At 48.8% G+C, this 25,648-nt stretch overlaps 1 protein-coding gene across 1 annotated transcript; it reads right to left on the reverse strand.

Annotated features, from left to right (window-relative positions):
• Nucleotides 1–1,177: 1,177 nt before the first annotated feature.
• On the reverse strand, nt 1,178–21,843 carry LOC144179406 (acetylcholinesterase-like). The gene is made up of 3 exons (XM_077707752.1): nt 21,731–21,843; nt 8,030–9,520; nt 1,178–1,505 (listed from the first exon to the last, which is right to left on the reverse strand). The coding sequence occupies exons 1-3, from the start codon at nt 21,745–21,747 to the stop codon at nt 1,364–1,366; spliced, it is 1,650 nt and encodes a 549-aa protein (XP_077563878.1). The 5' UTR covers nt 21,748–21,843; the 3' UTR covers nt 1,178–1,363.
• Nucleotides 21,844–25,648: the final 3,805 nt, after the last annotated feature.

Below are 25,648 nucleotides of genomic sequence, written 5' to 3' on the forward strand. Positions count from 1 at the left end.
GACAAGAAAACAGGGACAGCTATTGGCATGCGTGAGACCGATGGGCGAGCGTCATTCAACTCAGGCCACAAGAATTATTCCAAAACCGCCAACCCATTGAAAGTGGTCCGAGGCCGTATCTGGCATTCGTTCACGACAGACACTGGACACGCGGTGTGGTTCTGCGGCACATCACGTTGGCGACGGTCGGCGCTTCTGAGATTGAGACGCCGGCTTCAGCACCGCTGGAAGCGGAAGAGGTGCCCCGACTTGACGACGGCATGAAAGGATCTACATTACGGACTGAAAACCACAAGCTAGGACTGAGGATTCATTACTTGTCTATTGGTGATCTCGCGGGCGGGAGAAAAAGAAGCCATTGTGAGCCGTTTCGACCTGAGGAAGAATTTAGCTACCTCTCCTCTACAACGCAGAGTATCAGCAAAGCCACGCGTGCTGGTTTACCGACACCAGTCCCATTCGTTGCTTGCAAGGGGTTTGATCGAGCCGCGGTGCACCTGACAAAAGTGCGAACTAGCGGCAGCTTCAGTGGCATCGTGTGGTTGGTGCCTCAACTCTCCAGCGGCAGACGTGTGAACTGCGGCGGCGGGAGGATGTTGAATCCCCTCCGTGGGGTATGTGCTGTCAGCATCCCTATCATCATCATCGTGTACATAATCCTGTCATTAAAGGTCAGAACCCCGTTTTCGGTCAGCCATGACACCGAACCCTGCTGCCCGTCTTCTCTTGCCTTAACAGTTTGCTGGCTTTTAACCAATTCAAAAGTTCGCGCTCGCGTCAGATAACAGTATGGACTTAATGATCATACTGAATTTGGAGCGCAGGTTATACGGACGGCTGGTGCATCTCAGAAAACGTACATAGCACCGACAGAGGACGTCCAGAATAAGCGTACACATGGCTACATGCGTATTTCTCTTGTTACTATAGACAGGAAGGATCATCTGCACATGTTTTGAGTTGCCGATCACTTAATTGACATTTATACTTGTAGACATCTGTTACTATACTCACGATGAAGGTCCAGGGTTCTACATACACTGCATCATTTTCGCATGAGAGTTATGGTTGCAAGTAATTACGGCTGATTCTACTCAATGTTGAGCGACCCGAGTGCGACGCTGGGAATATGCTAAAACTTGCAGAGAGAAATGTAAACAAGCCAAGTGAATTCTGCAACAAACGCCCCTCGTGGACGAGTTTCTCTTTTTGCGAAGACTGTTTTGCTCAAAATAGTGACTATCCCTCCATGATTATGTACCAACTTGTACTTTCAGTCAAATATTGAGCCATAACAGAAGCTCAGGAACACTGCCTCCGACAAAAATCTTAGGGTACAAACAACAGCAGTAGCGTTGACATGTCACAAGAAGTTTCTCCAGAGGTCACACTCAGTATTTTCTGAGTAATCAATGAGGCTGTAGTTTTCCGGTTGCACCCATAAGAAGTTCTGCTGCTTCGTAGAAAACTTAGGCCACTGTAGTCCCTCCGGGGAAAGCGGCTTCCTGTGGAAGGAAAAAAGAATATACAGCTGTAATAAATAACCTGTACCTTAAAAATTAGGGAAATGTAGTCCCTAGTCAGCCCTAGGAAATCATACTTTGGGTGGGTCAAAACAGACTCTTGCGAAATTGCTTGCTTCCTAACGGCCATTTATCATCCTTCCCGTTCTTTGCAGTTTTATTTGTTTTACTCCTTTATTGTGTTTATGCACCGGAGACCAGGGGAAGCTGTTTCCTGGTTTGCAGGCAGTGTTGCATAAATTGAAAATCCTTTCATCCATTACATTGCCCATTACCCTCACCTTCGGAGTATTTTAAAGACGACACACTTTTTTTGGGGCTATGTAGATACTTTAAATTAGGGCCGCCTGTCTGGCTCGATTCAAAGATGTGTCTATTTGCTCCGCTGCAGAAAGCTGCTGTCATGTTTCATTCATATCTACATTTTCAGCGCAACAAAAACCTCAGTTCCCCAGAGCAACGTATACATGCATGACCGAGTGTTCTGTTAGTTAAGGATAATTGTTTCACTGGTTTTTACGATAGGTAGTCAGAAAGAAAACGCGTTATAACATTGTCAGAAAGAGCCGAGAAATATAATGTGACAACACATTACGAGCGAGCAGACAGAAGGTAAAAAAATTTATGTCTTCGAATGCTTGCACCATGGAAGGAGGCAAAGGTCAGGATTAGAGCGTAACTTGTGAGAGGGCGGGGTTCAGGATACGAGAGGGAGTTAGGGAGCAAGCCCGAACGGAAGAAGGCTATGATCGTCTGCTAGCGCTTCCGGGGAAGCAATTAGACATGTGGTGAATATTTGCTCCTAGCGCTACTGAACTAATTCGTAGCTCTGTAAAAAGTTTGAGTAAGAGCTCTGTGCTTTCCCTTGGCGCAGTGATTCGTATTTGGTAGGTTGCAAGTATCGACAAGCTCCGGTAATCACACAAGGTCCCCGTCTTGCCCGTGCGAAACCCCTCTTTTTTTCCCTGTACCACTCTGCGAAAATTCCTTAGAAGAATAAAGTGTTTATGCTGTTCAGTATTAAACACGTTCGCAGCTATAAAATAAGAGAACAGTAAAAACGGAAAAAAATTCAGTGCTCTTTCTCTCTTTGGGGAAAGACGACCAGGGATGCTGGCCGCCTTTCGAGGAGTGAAAGAAACACAACACGTTTAATTTGAATCTGCGATGGAGGATACTTCCAGCTAATTAGCTGAAGGAAACTTGGAAGGACAAGGGGTTATTTCTAGCAGAGAAAGATGGGCTTGGTTATTTCCCTCCCGCGTTGTATCCATTTCAGTGTCTGTGTCATACACCAATCAAGAACGCTCGGCCACGCAGGACAGCAGTCATATCGCATCGACGCGTCAGACGTCCACGTTTAAATCTCCTGCCAGAACGACGGGCATGTCGTCCGTGGTGTCGGCATGAAGTCTGGCTGGGCCTACACACCAATCCACACGCCGCCGGACTCCATTCGTGCACGCATTACACGGAAGGCGTGATGTGGGCGTGCTTAGGTGGGAAAGACACCGATAAAAGTGTCGCTCCGGAAGGTCTTAGAAGCTGTGCGGGAAAAGCTCATGTCAGAACGTCACACCAGGAGCCCTTCATTGAGAAAACCCAAAACGTGTTTTCTTCATTAATGCACCCCGTATAGTTTTCCTTTGGGAATGCTACTGCGTTCTGGACATGCACTGTGACGTAGAAGGACTGGGGCAAGAAAACACCGCAAAGATGCTGAAAAGCCGCGTCCAGAAATTTTGGCTAACTGACGTGTTTGTGTTACTACATACAAAACGCATATCTGAATATGGTGGCGAGGAATATTGTCCAGCAGACTGGACCGTGCCTATGTGACACCCGGACGTTTCTCCACGTGCAGGGCGCTGAAGTGCTATCCCTCAGCGGGTGTGCGACCTGCGGATCTGATCACGCGGCAGTTGCGTTGACGTGACGCTTCGGCTTTCAGGCTCTTTCTTCGCGCTGCAAAGATTGGGAGTTAAACTTTCGCATTCTTCCTAACATTAACGCGCGCGAAAGTGTTTAACGAGCTGTGCGGACCTCACTGGTTGGTACGAATTTGAGTTGCTGGTACATACTCAAACAACAATGGAAATTCAATTGAGTGTAAACAGCTGTAGTCTGTGCCGTCCATTGGCAGAGGAACTAAATGATGACATTTGGATTTTAATGGCGCAATGCCAACTAAGGGCAAAGAGCGCAAAACAAAATAGAGGAACTAAAGAACGATTGTGCGGAAATTCCCATTGTCCTTCGAGCTAAGCCGCAAAAATACTCTAAGTAGCGCTTGGACGCTGCTTTATTGGAATCAGGGTGTGCAGCGTGTATCTTACCATTCGGCTGGTGTCTTGCTATTCCATCGGATTCCAGGTGAACACACTTCACGCGAGGTGCGTCACACCACGTGTCATCCTACGGAAAGATCTGGATTTACACCGAACCCCTCAACGCCAAGGCCTGTAATAGTATGCAATATTCCAGTTTTAGTGGATTGCTCCACGCGGCTTGCACAGTCTGCTTCCGGTGTAAGTGAATATGTGTGCTCTGAGCCCTTGCCTTCAGTTTCCACAAATGCCCTTACAGTGGTATTGTGATATTACTGTTCCACAGACCATTAGTGAAATAGAGGAGGCTCAGCGGAGCATAAAGCGGGGCTTCACCCTTCGGCCTCATGGTCTGACTGCAGACTTCTACCTGGCCTTTCAGAATTTAATAAGACCGTACCTACGAAATGCCAATAAGCACTGCATTATACACAATCAATTTACAGAGACATTCTACGCAGGACGCAACGTCTTAATTTCAAAGGAAGATATTACCTCCGCTCGCCCAGAGGAGTGGCGACCTTTCACCCTTAGCACAGATTACATAGGTTTTTCCGGGCTCATAGCATGAGGCGTGCCACCATTGATAGCGCTACTAGTAACGTGTGACCAGGCCTGTGCTATTACCGCGCGCAGTATACCAGCCTGTCATATGCGACGTGTGACGTGATTGAGTATATGCGACAATGAAATGCTTCGGGGATAGTAGTTTGCTTTGACTTAGAAAAAGCACTTGATCACATCGAACATAAGGACCCATTTGGTACGCTTAAAAGCGTTGGATTTCAAGCATCCTTTTTATCTATGCTTCGTTGCGTATACTCCGGTATCAGGAGTACTCTTTTTCTAGATGGCGTAGGGGCTAAAAAGTTTTCCGGGACCCATTGCCTTCGCAAAGGGTCTCCGATATCGCCTGTTATCTTCGTTACGACCCTGGAGCGTTCTTTTCGAGGCGGTACTGAGGCATCAAAAAGTGAAATGCCTCCCCTTTCCAGCCAGCCAAATGTTAAAGTCGCAGCTTGCGCTGAGGATGTAATGCTCTGTGTTCCCAATAAAGAATATTGGTGACATGCCCTAAATATTTCCCATGAATATGGCAGCTTGTCTGGAGCTCTGTCGAATTTGTAGAAAATGGAGTACCTGTCATAGGCTCTTTTAGTGCCTTCATATCCGCGTATTGCGGCTTACGGCTACGGTCTAGGAAATATGAAGTACGGTCTAGGAAATACGGAGACCCACACAGTAGACCCACACGGCGTTCCGTCGTAGCGGCTGTCATCGCGGCATACCGTAGAGGCTTCGAAAGCCAAGCGGTTTATATAGTCGTCAGTGTTCAAATCTCGATAACCGCTGGCGCTTGTCACACATTTCCCCGTTGTTGACCGCAAAGAAAACTAGGTAAATTTGAGGTAAAATATACGTAATTAACCACCAGCGTCTGCATTCATTTAGTTATGAACGCTCGTTGGGTTGGTTTTTTCGATGGCAAGCGAAAAAAAAAGTCGCAGTGCAACGTCGGCTCGTGCGGGGGAAAAAGCAAGCACAAAAAGAACAGAACTCCCGCTAACGCAGTTTCAAACAGGAGGCGCGCGAGCACTGCCAAGGCGGGAAATTTAAGTTGAATCGGGTGGTAGCAGTGAGCGGATAACGGTGCACAGCCCATTAATGGCAAATCACTGCTGTACACTGACGAAAGCTTTCACATTGAGTGAAACGGCTTTGTTTTTTTTTTTGCAAAGGAATACAACACCTGTGGGGTATAAAATCAGATATCCCAAGTGATTCTCATAGTAATCCGTCAGAATGTCGACAATGCGCAGAATTTTGATTTTCCATTATTAGAGACGTTATCTATTGCAATCGATATTCTGCATAACGTTACGATATGCATGTGAGGTGGCCGGATCATCTTTAAAAATTGGTTATTTGCATTCAATACTGGTTCTGTTCCTTTTTATGGATGGGGTAGCGCAGCTGAAGTCTGTCGACGAGTCCTCCAACAACCATGGAATTGCGGCAGGCTCGAATTGCCGTCACAGTCCGCCTTCTGCTCTCTGGTTTCAGTAGGTGTTTTTTTGGGAATATTTCAAAGAAAGGCTTCCCCCGCACGTGATTGGGTAAAGTATTTACTCGTACACAGCTCAGTGCATACATGTTTAGGGTATCTCTGAACCGCGGGCCACAAGCTGATTGCATCCCGGTGTTATATTACGCATCTCTAGTTTTTATTCGTACTTCTCTGCGGTGTAACCGAGAGCAAGTATTTTCGAGGCCCGCGCGCTTGGCATCATGGCTGCTCTTTTACTATCATTAGTGCCACTTTCTCGTAACAACGGAATGAGTTAGGAAAGTTGGGGCGCATCAGCCGCTTCCTTTTTACCAGGTCATTTGTGTGATTTCATGTGTCCCCTGGAATGGGGATTTGGGCTTCAGGGCTGAGGTGTACGACGCAGCTCAGTGTGTTCCAGCTGCACATTCCTAGAAAACTGGAAAGCTGTGGTCTAAACGTACTTCGTTTGCAGGGTCATTTTGGCGTGTTGAGCGCTGCGGCTTTGAAAGGGTAGGAATCGGGCGTTATATTAACGAAATGTACAGTCCCAGAGACTGCTTTTCGTATATGTTGATACTGCCGGGGGTGCTTTTGCGTTGCGGTGAAACCTCTGCGAAGCGGTAGCGAGTGGCCACTGTAACCGGTTCTAAGGCGCATGCGACGGAAAGTTGTCTTGCTTGTCGGAGGAGCTTTCCTTCCTTGGAGAGGAGGAGTTCCTGAGACAGTGGTCATGTGCTTTTGGTTTCGTATAGAATGGGCGAGCAACCCTAACTTTCAAAGCAATGCGGCAAAACTGATTCGTTTGCGTACATATATTCTAGTTCTTTCTCTGTACATTCATCTATGTAGCTGTATAGTTACATAATAGCAACCCCCCTACTGCACACAGTTAATGTGATTGTACTGAACATTGGCAGTGTCTGCATATACCTGCGGGTAATGTATATAAACGCTGTGTGTCGCGCTTTTAGTCTAAGGTTTTGTGTGTATTGTCACACGAACTTTTTGTTAAAAAACGGTAGATTTGGGTGCCACAAACATTCGTTCAATGCAAATTTATTGACGCACTCCGTATGTGGAAACCAAGGCATGTACAGCTCTCCTTAAATAGGCATTAGGCGCTGCCGGTATTATCTCTTTTAGGCACAACAATCTTGCTGTTGCAGAAATATTTCGGTAGTTACCGTTTTCCGCAACTACACCCCAACGGGATGCCCTGCCTGTTATGAGTAAACGATTATTGCGTTACAATGAAGGTGGCACGCCGGCAAAAATTTTGTTGTCGATACGTGGATAGAGAAGCGATGGAAGAACAGACAACTGCACAGCGCGTCTGTAGAGGGAAACGTCGATCCGCCCCCGACCTGGCGGTGGCATTCTCTGTGGCGGCGCTGCGTTCGCAGTACTGCCTCTGAGCGACAGGCACGTCGGCGTTTGTCGACGTGCGCCCTCTCCTCTTGTATGCGTTATAAAATGGAGTGTGGTCTGAGTGCGAGGCGGGGTAGGAGTCAAACAAGGCGGAATAATAATGGTGGCGACGAAATGCCGATACAGCCGGACATCAAAAGCAGCGACAGGCGTATGATTCCGCCTCTGACCTGAGCAAGCCTATGCCCTGATAGCGGTAAAGTGCAAAGGACTGCTGGCAGGTTGTGGGAGGTGCGTCCCAGAAACGCCTTGTTATCGGCTTCAACAGCGGAAAAAGGCAGGCGCATCGGTCTGAGCCTTATAGTAGCGAGTGAGAAGGAATATATGCTCAGCAGTCTTATGCATGTATCAATACATCCTCACCTCATTTCTCCTTACATTTATTTGTAGTTTAGCTGTCGAATCTGGCGAAATCAATGTTCTTAATCTTTTTTTGCGTACGGTGTTTAACCACTACATGTCGTGTAATCATAGCCCAGGCAATGAGATTTCACATTGAGGCGAAAAACCTTTCATTTCACCATGTGACATATTGGCGCGTTTGGTGTATGGCAGGCATCATGTTCTGTTCAATTATTAGGTTATCCCAGCTCAAACTTTCGACCATAAAAAGAACAAAGCGTTCATACTGCGTTCGTCTGACTACATACACTGTAAGCAGTACCATTTTTTGTCTACTCACCGCCTACGTGCTTACTCACCCATCTAATGCGAAGGACACCAGAATGTTCATCGCGTAGGCACTGAGATTTCTGTCCTCATCGGTGTAGTTTCCCACGTGCAGGAATGGGATTCCGAAAAAGTATGGTATCTCTTCCATGTGGGTGACTTTCACCCACTCCGGGTACGTTGACTTCTGCGACCGGTGACCAAACACCATACCGTAAACTGTGCCACCCTGTTCGGAGTGCTCTTCCGCAAAGAATCTTGCTGGGCAGACGAAGTGCGTCAGTCCAACGAAGTCCGCAGCTCTCTGCCTTATCAAAGCCTTGTCGCTCAATGTCGCATTATCTAGGTAGCCGAAGGCCAATGAAACGTGTTTCTCTTTAACCCAGTTCCGGAGATTATTTTTCACGGCGGCTTTAAACTCATTGTGCTCATAACTCTTTAAGTCATCGTTTAGGAGTTCATCGTCAGGTTGCATGATGAAAGAAAATGCACCCTCGTTTGCGTCGATGGACAACATTGCATCAACTTTGCGAACGAGATATTTTTTAGTGGCAGTAGAGGGAAGGTACGGAACGTAGTTGTTGTTGAACGTTGGTAGTAATGCCAGGACCCTCGGCATGGTCGCATTCTCTGTTGCACTCACTATATCTTCGGCCGGCTTGTCACAGAGGCATCTGAGAACTTTTTCCGGGTGCGTTGTTAGGTCTTGGTTAGCGTTGGCGCAGCCTAACTCCCACGCCACCTTATTTCCTGTTCCGATGCTCTCGAACACGGAGTCGACGTCCACGTCGCTGCTTTCAGTCCCACTCATAAGGAAGACACGTTGGAACAAGCCACCGGTGTAGGGCGACATCAGATGCAGATGAATGTCCATAGCTCCAGAACTCTCGCCGAACACAGTTACAAGCTTCGGATCCCCGCCGAAGGCTGCAATATTGGAACGGACCCACCGCATGACCAACAGCTGATCCCAAAGAGCCACGTTTCCCGGAGCCCCTTTATTGTCGGCATCTAGAAAGCCGAACATGCCCGAACGAAAGTTTCCGGAGACGACAACGACGTCATTTAGGGCGACCAACGCTAAAGGGTTGTATCTGGCTTCATAGGCTGATCCTATCTTAAATATTCCACCGTGCAGCCAGAGAAGTACTGGTAATCGCTCAGTCGTTAATAAATTTGGAGTCCATACATTCAGGTAGAGGCAGTCTTCTGAAATACTTGTCGGAATTACGAAAACCCACGGAACGCGCGGTTGCATGCAGGAAGGCTTCACGCTGGATGCGTTGTAGACGCCTTGCCATGGCTCCTGTGGTCTCGGTTTGAGAAAGCGTAGGCTTCCAACCGGTGGAATGGCGTACGGGATGCCTAAGAATATATTGACTTCCCTCTCGAGAATTGTTTGAGATTCGCCACGCACGAGTCCGTTTTTTGTTTCGACGATGACCGAGTCCGTGGTTACTAGTGATGCGAAAGACAGCACGGCGAAGATAAAGCCCTTCCACTTGCCTTCTGCGGGCCGTCCACTGCGGAACAATTTAAGCATAAAAAATACTCATTAAAAACTGTCAAACTGCGCCCCAAAAGACACCAAACCTTCTGTCGAAACCTCGTCTAGTTTGTGTTGTCAATCTATATTATTTTAATTGGATCACGATGTAATACTTGGGTAACACACAATTTAAAGAGATACCGACAAGACAAAATTTTTTATTTCTCTTTAGTTGTTGCAAGCGTTTAAAAAAGTATAGTTATTGCTCGTACACTACAAAACTCTGATTTCGGGACCACTCTAGGTGAATTTTCAACTATTTCCTTTGCATTGTTGCTATAGAGTGTAAAGGCTCGTTACTTTATCTCCATTACTTCGTTTGCAGACTATCCACGAGCTCTATCCCTGTAATTCTTTATATCAGAATAAAATGTATAATTTAGAAGCTAACATTTATAACTGTAAAAGTATAAACGTAGATTATTTGTCGTACCAAACTACGGGAAAACCCAAGAGACCTAGCGGAAGAATTTTATCTACTTCTCGGATCTCACGCGTCTTAAGATAAAAACCAGGAAATAAAGGAGAAATACAAATAGAACGACGAAAAAAATAAAACCCATACTTTGTAATGTCGGGTATCCGCACAGAAATGCATAATTTGCAACGGTAGTACATTTCGTGCTTACAATAGCGAAATGTCGCTTATGTTCGAAGAACTAAAAAACCCTGCAATGAAATAGGAACGTGCGAAGTTTGTCTAATTCACCGATCTGACGTGATCAAATGGCGAAATTGAGGAAGCTGAAAAACACGATGACACACAATAAAAGTAGCAGAAGATCACGATGCCATGAACTGTATTTGTAGCAAATGCACAGTAGAGGATCATAACAAAACTTTGTATTTGTGATACTGTATGTGTAGATTGGCTGCCGAAGGTATTGAAACGAAGCAAATATTGAATCGACAAAATAGAACCAGAAAATGTCATCTCATTCACCGTATTCGCACGATTACGACAAACCCGAGGAAACATACAAAAACACCAGCAAGAAATCGCAACAAGCCCCAGGTGTGCATTGCCTTGACCTTCCTCAAAAAAGATTAAATAGACAAGGTATGGCATTTATTATAGATGACAATCTAAATCTAGCTCAGCTTTGAAAAAGAACTCAAATTTACGACAAAAGAAAAAAAACGTTTCCTAAAATGTCCATCTTTACGTCTTATAATGTACAAAGTGTACAATTAAAGAAATGCAGTGAATCGACCGAGGGGTTCCAGATTCAGTCGGTCATGAAGCCGGAACACACGAGTACTGAGGAGACAGAAAGACACTCTAAATGCTTGTGTGCTTTCGTTTCGTCAGGATTCGTATTTTTGCGTTGTATTTAAAGATGAAAAGCACAATTTGGCTACTGGAGGACAAATCCCACGATGAAGGTACCGGCGACCTTATTTCTTCTTCCGTGATGCCCATTCGGCATAATTATAGCCCCCCTTGAGCCCATATGTGACCAGTCCGTTGGCAAGGCACGGAAAATCCACTGCTGACAAAGCCGGGAGTTTAGTTTTTTTGGGCACATAATGCTTTCGCATCACAAGAAAAACTCAAAATTCTTACGCTTTATTAGACAATGTTAGAAATTTCGACAAATTTTTGCTCATATTGCTGTGCCAGAGCGGCCGACACAAATTCGCTTGGCCTGTCAACGCGCCCACGGCTGAGCAGAACACCCCTCCGTCAAACGGCTCGCGGCAGACGAGTACCAACACGCCAGGAAACGGCGCCGAAGAGTCGCCCCCCTTTTCCCTTCGCGCCCGATCGGCTGACGCAATCACTTCCCCTCCATTCATTGAATTCAAACTCCTTCCAGAAGAGAGGCCTAATTGGAGGGATTTCAACTTCTTGCGGCAGCAGCTGACCCTTGGAGCAGTCAAGCAGCCCGGAAGCGGCAGCAAGTGCGGCATTTAACGAGGGCACCGAGTTCAGCCGTGCTGTAGCTTTTGCGGGAGCCATGTAACGCCCTCGTTACCCTTGTACAAACTGTTTATAAATGCTGGTTTAAGTTGCCGTCGGTTCGAGAACTTCGTCGCTTAGTTGAGCGCCGCGCCAGTAGCGGGCTGACCAAAGCAACTTCATAAGAGTGAATGGCAGATGCGGGATCGACCGACGATGGCTACCGAGGGTGGTAGTGGCCTACGTTCTTTGTAAGTTCAGCAGACGTCTCCAGCACAGTTTATCGTAGTTTAGAGAAAGGGTGGGTCGAACACGGTGGAAAGCTTTGATTGTTTCAAGCTCAAAAAGAGTGTTTTTATACCAACGCTAGTGCCGTTGGTGTAAACAAAGCACTGAAGGGAATTACTTGCGCGTACCTCATTAGTAGCTCGATACTTTAGGAATAGCAAAGAAATTCTAGCAAGGGGAAGCAGCAACAGGCGAGTGTAAACGATGGAAGACCTCAAAGTGAATGAGAGAGACAGAATTACTTTATTGGTGTACGGAGGCCAGATGCCGTGGGCGGAGAGAGGTAAAACGGTAGGGGGAACCGCAGTTCAGCCGATTGTCACCGTTCACACCAAGTTTTCTACATATTCATGCAAGGGCTCACTGTTCATATGGAGTCCATCGAAATTTGTGAAGAGCCAGCCCTTGCCTAGGCCATGCGAAACGGAAGCATGCGAGTCTTGATGTCATGCTGAAGGAAAACGCAATAGCTGAGGAACTCAATGAGGCCTGGGCTGAAATAAAACCGCGCCACGAGCGCGAGAAGGCTAAAGAGCACCACGACCACGAAGAGGCGGAGAGACATGAATTGAGTGACAAAGCCGAAAGGCAGGATCCGCTTGAATTGAAGAGGTTAGAGTTGCAGCTCCGATAGCGTTCTCCGGCGTCTGGCGTAGCTCCTCGAACTGTTGAGACGAACGGTCCGAGAATTCGGCACCAACTTCCTCCGTTCGCTATGGACGACGATATGGCCAAGTACCCCGTGAAGTTTGATTTACGTTCGTGAGCGAAACGACATCGAGAGGTCTCTTTGGGCCCAACATCTGCTAGCTCTGCTTCCTAGGGATGCATCTGGCGTGATAACGTGCCTGTTGAAGGAGGCGTTTGAGAGCTATGACGATGTCAAGGAGGCTCGTTTGAGGCAATGTAGGTTGTCACCCGGGCGTTCCGTCAAAAGGTGTTGGAAATAAACGAGGTGGTCGTAGGCAGGGGGCGACAGCGCATTGGTAGGAAGACTAAGCTGCGCGCACTGCCTCGCTCAGATTGTTCAATCACTTCACGAGAAAGGGGTGTCTTGGTCGTGCTTCTCTCTTGGATCCTGCATATGCTGGTGCCAAAACCCGTGATTCGAGGCACGAGTGGACTTGAATTTGATGGCGCAGCGGCCGTGATGCTCTCTAAGCCTGCAAACTTCACGCTACTTGATCCAGGAAGGCTTGCCCTCGACTGCAGCAAATCATGTCTCGTGCCCAAGCCGACCCTCGTTTTACTACGCCACCCCTTCCCTTGCACTGTCCGAACCTATGCCGCAGGCTTCAGTGAGAGAAGATGACTGGGCTCATCGCTGTAATGGACGCGCTTCTCCAGGACCGGGCACCGCACAGGACCGATCTTTTCGCCAAGATCAACCACTTCAACGACGCGCAGATCCAGATACTGTCCCTGGACGTTGCAATACAAGGAAACATCACTGGCGATGAGCTGAAGGATCACATCACCGTAGCGAAGGTGTTGGACAACGAAATGCGCTCATTGAGAATGCTCGTACTACACAACCCGGTTGGCCGAGTAGCTATGGACTGGATTTCCGGGTGCTACGTCCGAACCACCTGGAGGAGTGACAATAGAGAGCTCAACGGTGTTTTCCCATCATACCGCAAAACACCGGCTTTGTGCAGCTCGAGTACATCATGCGCGACGAACGCGCAGCCAGCATAAGTTCGTTTATATGGATGGCGCCCGGTGACTCGGCTGTCAACTTCACTCACGGTCAGCCTCTTGTAATGAAACCGTGTACAATGCAAGCAGTGGACCTCACCCGGCGTCAAATGACTGTCCCGATCTGGCCGCCAAGTGCAAGCCTCACTGTCTTCCCCGACAGCGAGGCCATGCTGCTTTCGAGCGATAAGAATGAGACGCCAAGTGACGATGAGGCTAATGCGTTCCCGTCGTGTTCTTCGGGAACCGACGGCCATGCCTGCACCCATTCTCGGGAGGCATATCCGCCTTCACAACAGATCAAAGAGCTTCGTGATCCTGTGGAGAGAAAACACAGCGGGCTTCCTTGCCAGCCCAAGATTCTGGTTCTGTCGCTTTGTGACACGTCCCTCAGAATGCACTTTGGATGACGCTCCTAAAGGTCAGAGAACCGCCAATTTGAAGTCGCCACGGAAGGAAGTAAATCACGCCTACCAACCCGAAGGAAGATGAGTAGCCAGGCCTTGTGTGACGTCATGGATAACAGCGACCGCATCCCAGCTATACACCAGATATTTCACCGCGTCTGCAGATGCTTGCCCCGGTCGACTCCTTCGCAAGTAACGAAGCTCCGGCAGGCATCTCGCTTCCGAATTTGGCACCTCCTTTGATGGTTTCGAATACGGCACAGCGCAGAATCACCATCAGTTTAACTGGGCAGTTCAACTTGCCAGTAGAAATCTGATCCAATTAGGATGCTTATGTGGTCGTCCATATGAGTCGACGCGAGCGAAGTGTCAGCGGCGAATAGTCCACTGTCGCGCATGGGTCTGAGCATGTCCACTGGGATTGGGGAACTCGTAACGGCGCAGATGCTTGGGACCTCGAGGGCGTTGATGGCAAATTTCTTGCCGCTGTTATGGCTGGCCACCGTAAGAGAGCGGCGAGGATATTTCTCCGCTGCTGTTGGGTAGCTCTTTTCGAAAGTTACCAGCTTGAGGTTCTCAACGTTTTCAACGGAGTAGGCAAGAGCACGCAATACGTCCCGTCGAACGAATTTCCGCTGGCTTCCAGTGTCTAGCAGAATCCTCACCAGCAGCTGACCCTTGGCACCTACGCCCATGCGATGCAAGTCTGCAGGTAGACTGGAGTCGACCATGTAATGCTGGTTGAGGCTGTGACGACAGAGGATGCCGAGTGGGAAGCTCTGGGCACGGCGGTCGGGCCCCCTTGACCAGACGAGCGGGCAGACTTGGTAGCATGCGCGGGATCTGGTTGAGCCATGTCGCACTGTGAACTTAGATGCCTGTGCGAACATTGGCTGCAGGACAAGGTTCTAGCAGTCTGGCACGCACGTGCAACTTGATTTTGCTTGCCGCACCAGAAGCAATGCCTGCCTGCGTTCAGTCGCTGTCGCTTCTCGTCTGGTGGGACATTCGCAGTCCACTGCGTGATCCCATGGGCTCACTTGTCGCAAAGAGGGCAACAGTCCTGATGAGAAGGCGGCGACTCTGCAAGTAGCGCTGCGGCCGACGGCGGAAAGAAATGTTCATGCGGTGCTTGCCACGGTGCTGAAGGGCGTCGAACCTGAGCGCTGGTGCTGTCTATGTGCCCTTCCTACCGAATGTGGACCTGCATTTCAAGAAAGGCCAACATCTCCTGGACTTGCGTGGCATCATCGGTCACCTCATTTGCTGCCGATTATTTTATGCGTTGGTGGTAAAGAGCAATGTCGCGTGGCAACATGTTCAGTGGGACACGATGAATAATCACAGCATACCGGTCGGGCGCCACGCCTAGTCCCTCCAATGCGTTTAGGCGAAAGGCGATCTCGTCATGCAAGCGCCGCTGCCTCTCGACGTCTCCAGACGTCTTCACAGGAGTAATGGGGAGGACGGCATCGACATGATCCGCCATCAGTGGGTCTCTGCGGCCAAAACGGTGTGTGAGGATCTTGACCGCAGCGTCATAGCCATCCTCCCGATGCCTGATTCCCTCAATCGCGGCCTTAGCGGCGCGGTGAAATACTTTTTTTGCGAGAGTTTGCCTTACGGAATAACAGTTATGTGTACAACATCACATTTGTTTCACGCAGAAACGTCACCAGAGACCGTTACTGAGGGCCCCATATCCACCCCAGTAGATCAGGTGGTCTCCCAGGATGGAGCCCTGTGCCCCGGAGGTGTTGCAGGTGAGAGGTTTGAAGGGCAGGGCAGGTCCATAGAAGGTGGCTCGTGTCGGCTTCGGGAGCAGGGACCTTACAAAAGAGACATGTGTCCGCAAACGGTGCGTGATAGCGGGCAGGCCAGCGTGGGTCACTGCTGGGGATAAGGCCACCCCAACTCGCAGCCTCCGCAGCAGGACCTCATCCGAGCGAGCGAGCCCACTGGGGAGGTCAGTTCCACGCAGTGGAAGTAAAGCATGCGTGGCGCGGCGGAGGTTCTCTTTTTCCACCAGCAGTTCTTCTAGGGTGGACACCGGAATAAGTGGTAGCTGCCGTCGAAGGTCTATATGGCGACAGGCGCGATCCGCCGCTACGTGGGCGGGAAGCATGTCCTGGCAAATCCACAAAACACGCACAGGGCATGGGTATGTGTCCAGTATCACGTGAATACGTGCCGACATGCTGGTGCTACGCGTAACGCGACGTAGATCACGTATCGCTGTCGTTGAGTCCGTGCATATTTCCAGTTTCACACCGGTAGTTACTGCCGATGCAAGCACTTGGAGACATCCCGAATAGCAGTAAGCTCTGCCAGCAGGCTTGGTAGAAGGCGCAGCACTGGTTTAAGTTTGAGTGAGAGGGACAAGCCGAGGCGGTGGTTACGAGCCAGTCGTGTGCACCGGCGTCCACAAAAGCCTGCATAAATCGGGGCCGCGTCGCAGGCGCCCAGTGACGGGCATGAAGGCGGGCTGCATCCGGAGGTATGAAGACCACAGGTTCGGACATGTAGCCTTGCCAGAGGCTTGTTGTCCGTCACCAGATGATAGAGCCAGGGCGGTCTAGCCGCAGAGAAGGCTGGCATCGTATCAGGAACCTAGCCCATATATGCAGCGAGAGCTGCTGCCTCCGGTACATATCAACGCTTTAGCAGGCGAGCGGAATGACGTTGATGAATGATCTCATCTAGCGTGTTTAGCTGGGCTTCGGCTTGTAGCGGTGAAGTGCTGTTAAGCGAGGGAGGCCAGTAATAGTGCGCAATGGCGGTCCTGTTGATGTCTTCAAGCCGAGCCCTGTCCGCTTGCGTCCTGTGCTGGAACTGTGCCTGATACACAAGACGTGGGTATACTACGAAGCGCATTAGGAGACGGGCCATCGTCCAGCAGGCCCCGCTAGACGTCTGAGAGATGCGGCGAACGAGGTGGAGCGTCTGTCCGGCTTTCTGTCGAGCAGATTGGAGCCACTGAGCTGCTGACCCTGATGCCGATATTTCTAGTCCTAGGACCCGAAAACGCTCAATAGTGGGTGTGTCATTCCCAGTCAGTTGCAGTGAAATGGGAGACACTGCAAGGAGGCGGCTGCCCCAAGCGTTGGCCAGGGGAAGTAAAGTAGCCTTCTCTTGCGAGAGAGTGAGGCACGCATACTCGCACCATCTCTGGCAGTCTGTTAGTGCTTGCTGAAGGCACTCGGCGTGTCGTGACAGGTCAGGATGCACGGACCACACCGTAATGTCACCCTCGTACATGAGGAAATATAGATCTCGGATTGAAGCAAGGTGCCAAGCTAGCGTCAACAAGACGATGTTGAAAAGAAGCGGAGACAGAACAGACCCTTGTGGTACGCCTCGGAATGGTGTAAAGTGGCCGAAGCTTGCTCCGTTGATGCGGATGGAAAAAGAACGGTGTTGGAGGAAGTATCGGACGAAATCGCAAACTTTTGGAAGGTGAAGGCCATTCAGAACTTGTAGGATGGCAGCGTGACTAACGTTGTCATACGCCGTGTGAGCACAGATCTCACACGGTGGGATCGGCCTCCAACTAAAACCATAGATGGGAGGTATTCCAACCCATCCTCAGAACCGACATAGGGCCTGATTCCCATTTGTGCCGTGTGATACCATTGGAAGGTATCAAGCCACCACTGAACCCGTGTTGCAAGCATTCGCTCTAATAACTTGCACAGCGTCGATGTCAGCGCGATGGGACGCAAGTTCTGAAGTACATGTGGTGGTTTCCCGGGCTTTGGAATGGGAACAATATCCCCCGAAGCCAAGAGTGCGGTAGTTGACCGGAGAGCCACACGCGATTAACCGAGTCCAGAAGCGGCACGAGGGCTGGGTCGTCGATGTTCTTGTACACCTTGTAAGTTATGCCGTCGGGACCCGGAGCAGTCCGCTGTTTACCGTGATCGATCGCTGCCAGGATTTCAGCCACTGTGAACGGTGCCTGAATTCCCAAAACGGCCTCATGAGTAGGCCGCAATCCAACATCGTTCGACAGGGGGAACGGAGACGGCGTGACCACTGGCACAGCATCAAATGCAGGAAAAAAGGCCCGAGCAACGTCGGGGGCGAATTGTGCCGGATCCTTGTTTGACGCAATACAAGCACTGGCAGCTGCATCCGGAGGGCGACTGCCCGATGCCATGGAGCGAAACGTGCGCCAGACAGACGCCGTTGAGGAAGATGGGCCTAGAGAGGCACACCAGTCAAGCCAGCGCTTTCGACAGTCTTTTTTTTGTGCCGTCTGGCAGCAGCGGTATGGCGCTGATACTGAAGCCTGGCTGGTATGAACGAAGGATCCCGTGCGGAAATTATTTCAGCTTGCTTGCGCTGAGCCCAAAGCTGCAGGAGCGGAAGATCGGGCTTTGGGCGGGATTCCTTCACCCACGTATGTTGACAGGCGTCCATGAGGACACGCCGAAAAAGAGCGGTGGGGCCCGGGATGGGCGTCGAGAAGGATGCATTCAGTGTGGAACGGAAGGTGTCCCACGTCACCACTGTGCAACGGCGACGAAGGCCACCCGTCGACTTAGGAATGAGGCCCATGCGAATGGGGTGATGGTCGCTGCCCCAGCAGTCAGCTTCACGTTGCCAGGATACCGTTTGTGCACCCAGCCACCACGACAAGTCAGGTGAGTACGGTGGCATCCGTGCGTGCGTACACCGGCGGGTCGGGCAAGAGATGTCGTTCAGAAGCGTGAAGCGGACATCACTGAAGTTTTCCAGTACCACACTACCGCGCTCACTTGAGTACCGATATCCCCAATCACAGTGCGGAGCATTAAAGTCTCCCGCCACAAGTATGGGCACCCAGGATTGGTTTGCCGAAGTGCGGCAAGCCAGCCCAGCCGTAGGCGGGGCGGCGCACGACCACTGTAAGGGATTACATAACAAGAAACCAGGATTACGGCACAACGAGGAAGTTGCACCTTTACCGCTACCACCTCCTGCCAGGCTGTACACCATGTGTCCAGAAGGATGGGGTTCTGAAGAAACCGAGATTGAACATAAATAGCTGCCTTGCCCGAGGTGTAGAACTGGAGCTGAACCGGCGATCGGAAATTGACGGCTCCGCGTACGGAGGTACTTAAATGAGTCGATTGTCGCATAATCTTGGCTTATATGCATGGTGGCGGCAAATTGTTCCCAGAATCTCTGCCAGTCGTAACGGTTCCCAGAGAACTGTGAAATCTGCAGTTTGGGGAGGGCGAAGCGGGGGACTGGCATGGCAGGATGAACCGTGGGTTCGCACACCATTCGACCTAGCGTAGGCTCAACAGCCGCGGAGCTATAGGGACCAGAGGGACTAGAAGAGGTGACGATCGGGAGGTGTCGACGCAAGCCCAAATTTGGCAAATGCTGTCTTCGTAGTCCCATGCCGTGGCGTAGTCGGCTTGAAAGGCCTCGTCCGTGAGGTCAGCCTGGATCTTGGCAGCATTCAACGAAGGCCGCTAATTGAGACCGCTCTAGCTTTTGTGCGAGCCATGTAACGCCCTTGTTAACCTTGGACGTACTGCATACAAATGCTGCTTTAACCCACCATGGGCTCGACAACTTCGTCGCTCAGCTATATGCCGCACGGGTGGCGGGTTGAGAAAGGAAACCTCACAACTCTGTGTACTGCTTGTTCAGACCGCGTACCTTGGTGGCGTCATCATAACAAATAATTGTACCAAACGTTTCAGTATTTTTATTCCAGGCGGTAATGCCCAGTGCAGTTGTATGCGTTCTAAAGAATCAAAGCAGGCTATAAAAAATGCAGAGCCCGAAGTAGTAAATTCAATAGCAACGTATGTTCGCTCGTACACACTCAAAAGGTTCGAAAAGCTTAAAAATGTCGTTGCTGCCGGTGTTCTACACAGAGAGGGGTAAAAAATTACCTTTTAGCCCTTGATGCGCGTGGAAGAATATACAGTATGCAGAATGCAACACGCGTAGCAGGGCTGACTCTGAAAGAAGTAACTCCAGGTGGGCGCTAACGCGTAGGTATTTTTCGCCTAATAACGCCGACTACCCACAGCGTGGTGCCTTGTGTCTGGACCAGAACTCGAAATTGGCCAGTTTACCACATACAGTAACATCATAACTTGTGCGAATGAAAAACATTTGTCGATAGAGATCAAAAATAATATTAAAAGAAAATGAGGAAACAAAACAATAAAACCGTCCTGACTAAATCGCAAAGGTCTAGCCCATCCACCACTCTCACGCGAATGCTGTATCATAAAATACACAGAAAAAATGCCAAACACCAAATAACGGGTGACATCCATCTAATAGCTTGTATATGCACAAATACCTGATTGGTGAAGTTTGTATATAAAATCGTAGTTATAGCGTAAACGTACAATCTTTGTCGAATTAAATTAACAACTAAAAACCAAATTAACAGAACGACAATATCCTGCTATGCATACTATCCTCACTTGTGTAAAGCAGCTGACCCCTTCTTGCACCGTTATAACAAATCGTTCCCTTCGTTTTTTTTTCAGTAAACCGTAATGTCTTGCGGTGAGGGACAACAAACGGCCAGCTGTTTTCAGGGTACAAGATAGCGGGCGAGCACACCTGGTCGCATTCTTTAGAAATAACCACTCCAGAAGCACGGGAAAGGAAAATTGTTGTGGAACATTTTTTACGCTTCGCTAACAAAAAAAGTCGTAAGGCTAATACGAACCTATGAAAACACGGTTGAGGCTTTACTATGGGCTAAGGGTTGAGGCCGGGCTCGTTAGTTTATAATATTGGCTAATAAAAGAGCACAGAAACGGATAAACGGTACTGAAGACAAGATAAAAACCCACACGGGCGCTGCCTAACAGCTTAGAGTTTTATTTATTTCAGATACTGTTAGACCTTACGGGCTGTTACAGGATTGGGCAAGTACATCATAAACAACACTCACAAAAACTGTTCAAGTCACAGGGCAAACGAAGGACAAGAAAAGAACTCATATTATTTTATAAATATTTCCAAGTGTTTCACAAAGCTATCAGATGCTGCTGTTAGTCAGATGTTAGTCAGATGTTAGTCAGCACCCGTGTTCGTCTCTTTCGTGTTTTCCGTTCGGTTTCCGTGCGCTGTTATTCCCAATGATTAATCAAGACTCGAAGGAAATAATATTGCTTTGAACATTGCCAGTGTCGTAAGCGAGGACTGCAAACTGATTGACTGCGGTTTATTTAAGGAGTCCAGCCTGTTGTCCCTGCCTAGAAAAAAAATTCACATGTTAATTTAAAGAAATCACGTGCGGCTGTGTTTGTAAGAAATTGGGATACGAAGCGTGTCGCTGCTTGAGCACTTCTCAAATTACTGCTACTGACTTCACTTTCATCGCCCCTAACTGCACTACAGTCGCAGCAATGTCCCGTAAGTGAAATGCCCAGATGGCAAAAAGTGAGGATCGCTCTTCTCTCAGAGCGAGAAAAGTTATTCACTGAAAGTGCGCATTCAGAAAAAGCACGTCCAGCTCTCTGCTATAATTTATAATGTGGGGTCTGTTGACCCCCATGGACGACACTCGAGGGACAGGAGCGGCCATCGAGGTTCGTTTAACGGACCAACGATCGGAACGACTGTGAACAAGAATCATCTAGACGTGCGCTCTTGCGGCACGGACATGGTGATGATGACGCGAGCCAAGGGGAAATGAGCTGATTGGACAATGGGAAGCCGCAACCGTTGTATGGCGGTCGCTGGCGATGCCGCTGTGACCTCTTCAAGGAAATTCTACATATATGTTTTAGGCGAACTGCCCGATAAATGCCTGCTGCGTACAGGTACTCAGGCAAGTGCTACGTTGAACGAGGACAACCGAAAACACAGAAGCTTCAGTAGCTTAGTAGAGATGCGCAGAAAACGGCTATGTACTTACGCTTGGAGGCGAAGCATGATTTCGTGGTGGCTTTTAACTACCTCCCGTAAGTGTGCGCGCAGCCTCTTCTTCGGCGGACAGAGCAAAAGTACCAAGGGCACGTTTACACTACCCACGTCGCAAAAGGCGATTGCGGCAACAGTAATACATTGTCATTGGATTGCAGCAACAGATGTTTTGAAACCCACGGGGAAAATTAAAAAAAATACATGGGCTGGACCTAAAATTACTTTTTTTTTTCGTATCGCTCTGATAACTGTTTCAACGAATTGAATACGTGCATAAAGCAGTAATTTATATCCAAGAACCTCCCCCTCCCAACGTCATATATGAGAATAATTGGAGAAAGCGTTCACGATCGATTGCGGGAAAAAAGCAAAGCAATGTATGCGTATTTTAGCATTAGCACGATACCGCACTGGACGCACTGCCATATTCTACAATTTAACTTTTACGTTTGTCATGACCTGCGCGAATAGGAGAGTTCACTACGAATTAAAGGTAACGTGATTTCCTCTGAGCAATGACTTGGGAATGCTGAACAGTGCGTATATTTGCACACATGACCTCGATTTCTTGCGTTTTTTTTGTTATCATAGATCCCCTGCCACGTGCTGTAATATGTATATTTCCTTTGCGAAGTACCGATTCATAAACGTTTAACTTAAATATTTGCAGATAAAAGGGAACCTTTTTCAGCTTGTCTGTCTCGGTCACGTGAACCAGCACACCTACTTTTAGGACTATCTGTTCTAACATTTTCGCTATGTGTTATTGCTTAGTGAAAAAAGTATACAAATAAACAGATGAATACACCTAATTGTGTGTATCAGCCCGTTTCGGCAATCATGCCGTTCTGTTTGAGCATTTAGATTCCACCCCTGGGCCAACTTGGATCTTTATATTTAAACTACACTTAAATGATTGGAGCTTCTTCAGACTCCGGACGGGCGCTCTCGTTCCACGTAATATTTTGAGCATATTTCTCATTACTGAAACTCACACACTCTAACCATTCTGAATGCGCTGCAAAATCATGATGGTTTGTTGCGTAATTCAGACTGAAAATTACAATTAGCAGAAATCTGGATGGCTGTCGCCCCCTCCATGCCGTTTTTGAGATGAACCATAAACAGGGGACTCCTTTTATTATTTGGATATATGCTGCAGGTTTTAAAATTCAACTCGTCTGTAAATACCAGGAAGACCATTTTCATATTACGTCTCTTTATTAATAGGTCTCTCTATTTATTAAAATTTGCTTCTGCCCCTCAATTTATTATTTGTTTGTGCCTTACGTTAAAGTGACGAAGCTTACTCAAGCATTATTCCACTGTTGGTGGTGCACGCGATAGAACCCCGCCCAGCCAGGTGCTGCAGCTGCGCAGGCCGCCGACAATACTGCGGCCTTCAATAAAAGACAAATGCAGCTGGAGACCTTGTTTCCGTGTCATCCGCCATGATGATCCAGATAGAGACAGTCGGGACACGTGTGTGGTATTTGGAAACGTAGAAATATGACACATGATACACAAATGACACTAGGGGATCAAAAATTCGGTCGCTTGCTCCTTCGCCTGTTGGGCACACTATGTAGAAGTCCACGTAATAATTTCGTTTCTTGCAATATAGTTATATTGGGCGGCTAAACCGCGCAGCTCTAAAGTCCTTCTGGAGCCTTGTGGAACTCGACAGTTGACCACTTCCTTAACCCATTGAGACAATGATTTCCCTTAGGCTGGGTGGAAAGGGGGAGGGTTATGCATCGCTGCTACACGTGGGCTGGCGCGCGCTGTAGTGAACGGCTCCGCATTCATTTTGACCTTTTGTTGTGCTTTGAAGTGTACCGGAATGTGAACACATGGGCGTGTGTGTTTTTTGTCTCCAGAAGAAGCTACAGCCGTGGCAGGGATGAATACCACACCCAAGGGTTGTGTAATAGGATGCCATAGCCACCTCGACACGTAGAGCCAATGATTCGGGACCTGCCGTTACATTTAGTTTGGGAAAACCTCACGAATTTATCACGTGAACTAGCGTTGTCTTTGCTTCCAGTTTTCTTTTTTTTCACAGAGCAATGCATGCCACTTATGATACTGTGCGTCTCGTATCAGTGTCCTGCGCTCAAAATGACAATGTCCCGTGGTGAGGCAGATGCAGATGCTCGGGTTGGTCGCAGTAGTGTCTGTTGTATTTAATTACTTCTGACAGGACTAAACAGTATCATGCCATCTGCGTTATGCACGGGGCTTACTGAGGTTAAAACCTTGTCTGTCAGGTTTCAAGGTTGACGTCGAATTTCCCCGTCATTGGAAGGACGGAAGCAAACTTTTTAAGAAAACTTCATTAAGAATTTTGCCGTCGTTGGCACGGACAGAATAAAAAACCCAAGGAAAATAACCGAACCAAAGTTTGCCAACGTGTATAAGGGATGGATGGTGGTTACCGAAGAAATGCAGCAAAACCCCAATGATACGTTCCCGTTTCGTACGATTTCCCGTCTACGTCGCTCTCGATTGTGAGCACTAAGAATGCCCCATAGCGTTGCGGTGTTTTTTTTTCGAGTTACTACGTTTCTGGATAACACGATTCACGGTAAGTACGTTTAAAATGCAAAAAAAAACAAGATCTAACTACGACCGAATGATACCTTTTACGGCGAACATAAAAAAATGGCTCCAAACCACGCTGTGAACGTTGTTGGAAAGCAAAGCTGTAAACGACACTCACGACAATTGCCCATGCGACATCACTTGAATACACAAACAAAGAGTGAAACCAGAAATTCTTCCAGCCGTTAACTGGAATTCGCGGGGGCGGCATCCCGAACGCAGGTGCGTCGGCCACGGCCGTCTAGAGCGGCGGACGCCGCCGCTGTAGCCAGGCCGTGCGTCGGCAGAAATAAAACGAAGAGAAGCGTCTTTCGAAGGGTAATACAGCGGAACCTAGCCATCCTGACGTGCGCTAGGTCGGGGCTACGCAACCACGCGACACAGCGCAGACACCGAAACAATTCGCCCTATGAGCTTAGTGATTCCCATTTATTCCGATTTACACTAGTTAGTTTAGTAAGTTTGAGAATTGCGTGAAAGCTGTCGGAACTCTTATATTCCCTATTTATCAGAACCAGATACTCTTTTCGCCTTTTGTAATACCTCTTAAAACACAACCGAATTGGTATTCACCAATTTAGAAAACGTGGTCCCATTTGTCGCAAGCAGTGCGCAAAAGGTAACGTTTCTATGGCGGCCAGATATCTGCATGTGATCTCTGCATGTTGTTTTCCCGCCCTGCAGACCAATCCTTAACTTATGTTTGCCGCACGACCACTTAATTCCCTCTGGCCCGGGTTACCCCGGAGGTGCTGTCGAGCAAGTTAATCAAGCCATGCTGAGGAAGCAAGCAATGGACGCGAAGCTGTGGGAAAATAGGCCCAAAACAACCCTCGCTAAAGCGCAGACGACAAAGCCGACCCGCCAACGCGCCCGCCGGTTTGAGCAGGCACCTGCACGTGGTGAGCGCTGGCTAATAGTACCGGTTTTCCGCGCCATCAATACTGTGCTCAGTGAGCGAAAACCGCCCTCCCCATTCCCAGCCGCGTTGGGAGTTTCTTGTCGCGCACGCCACAAGTAAATCGTTGGCTGCTAAAGGTGGGAAGTTTTGCTTTAAAACATCCTAACGTGCGTGCGCACCGAGCCTAAGCTCGCGCCGCGGAATAGGCAAGCACCGAGCGATGGTCGGGCCGCCTGGATCACCGTGGCGGCTTTCCCTCAGGGCTGGACTTGCCGGAGTCACTTGGTAACCAGACCGGATTTTGTCTAACGTCGGCTGTATAGCGACGTCCCAACGTGCGAAACGCTAACCTTGGGAGAACTGGCAGCGGAATCACGCCATGAAGCAGCGGCGGCGCTGGGCGAA

This window comes from Haemaphysalis longicornis, unplaced genomic scaffold (genome assembly GCF_048455015.1).
Source record: "Haemaphysalis longicornis isolate Haplotype H1 unplaced genomic scaffold, Haemaphysalis longicornis Haplotype H1 scaffold_4, whole genome shotgun sequence".
Taxonomy (NCBI): Eukaryota; Metazoa; Arthropoda; class Arachnida; order Ixodida; family Ixodidae; genus Haemaphysalis; species Haemaphysalis longicornis.

Bases quoted from the DNA above. Each gene is read 5' to 3' on its own strand.
- LOC144179406 (XM_077707752.1), bottom strand. The intron at 1,506-8,029 runs GTGAGTAAGCAC...TTCCTTCCACAG, and splicing joins GTGTCCTTCGCATTAGATGG to GAAGCCGCTTTCCCCGGAGG.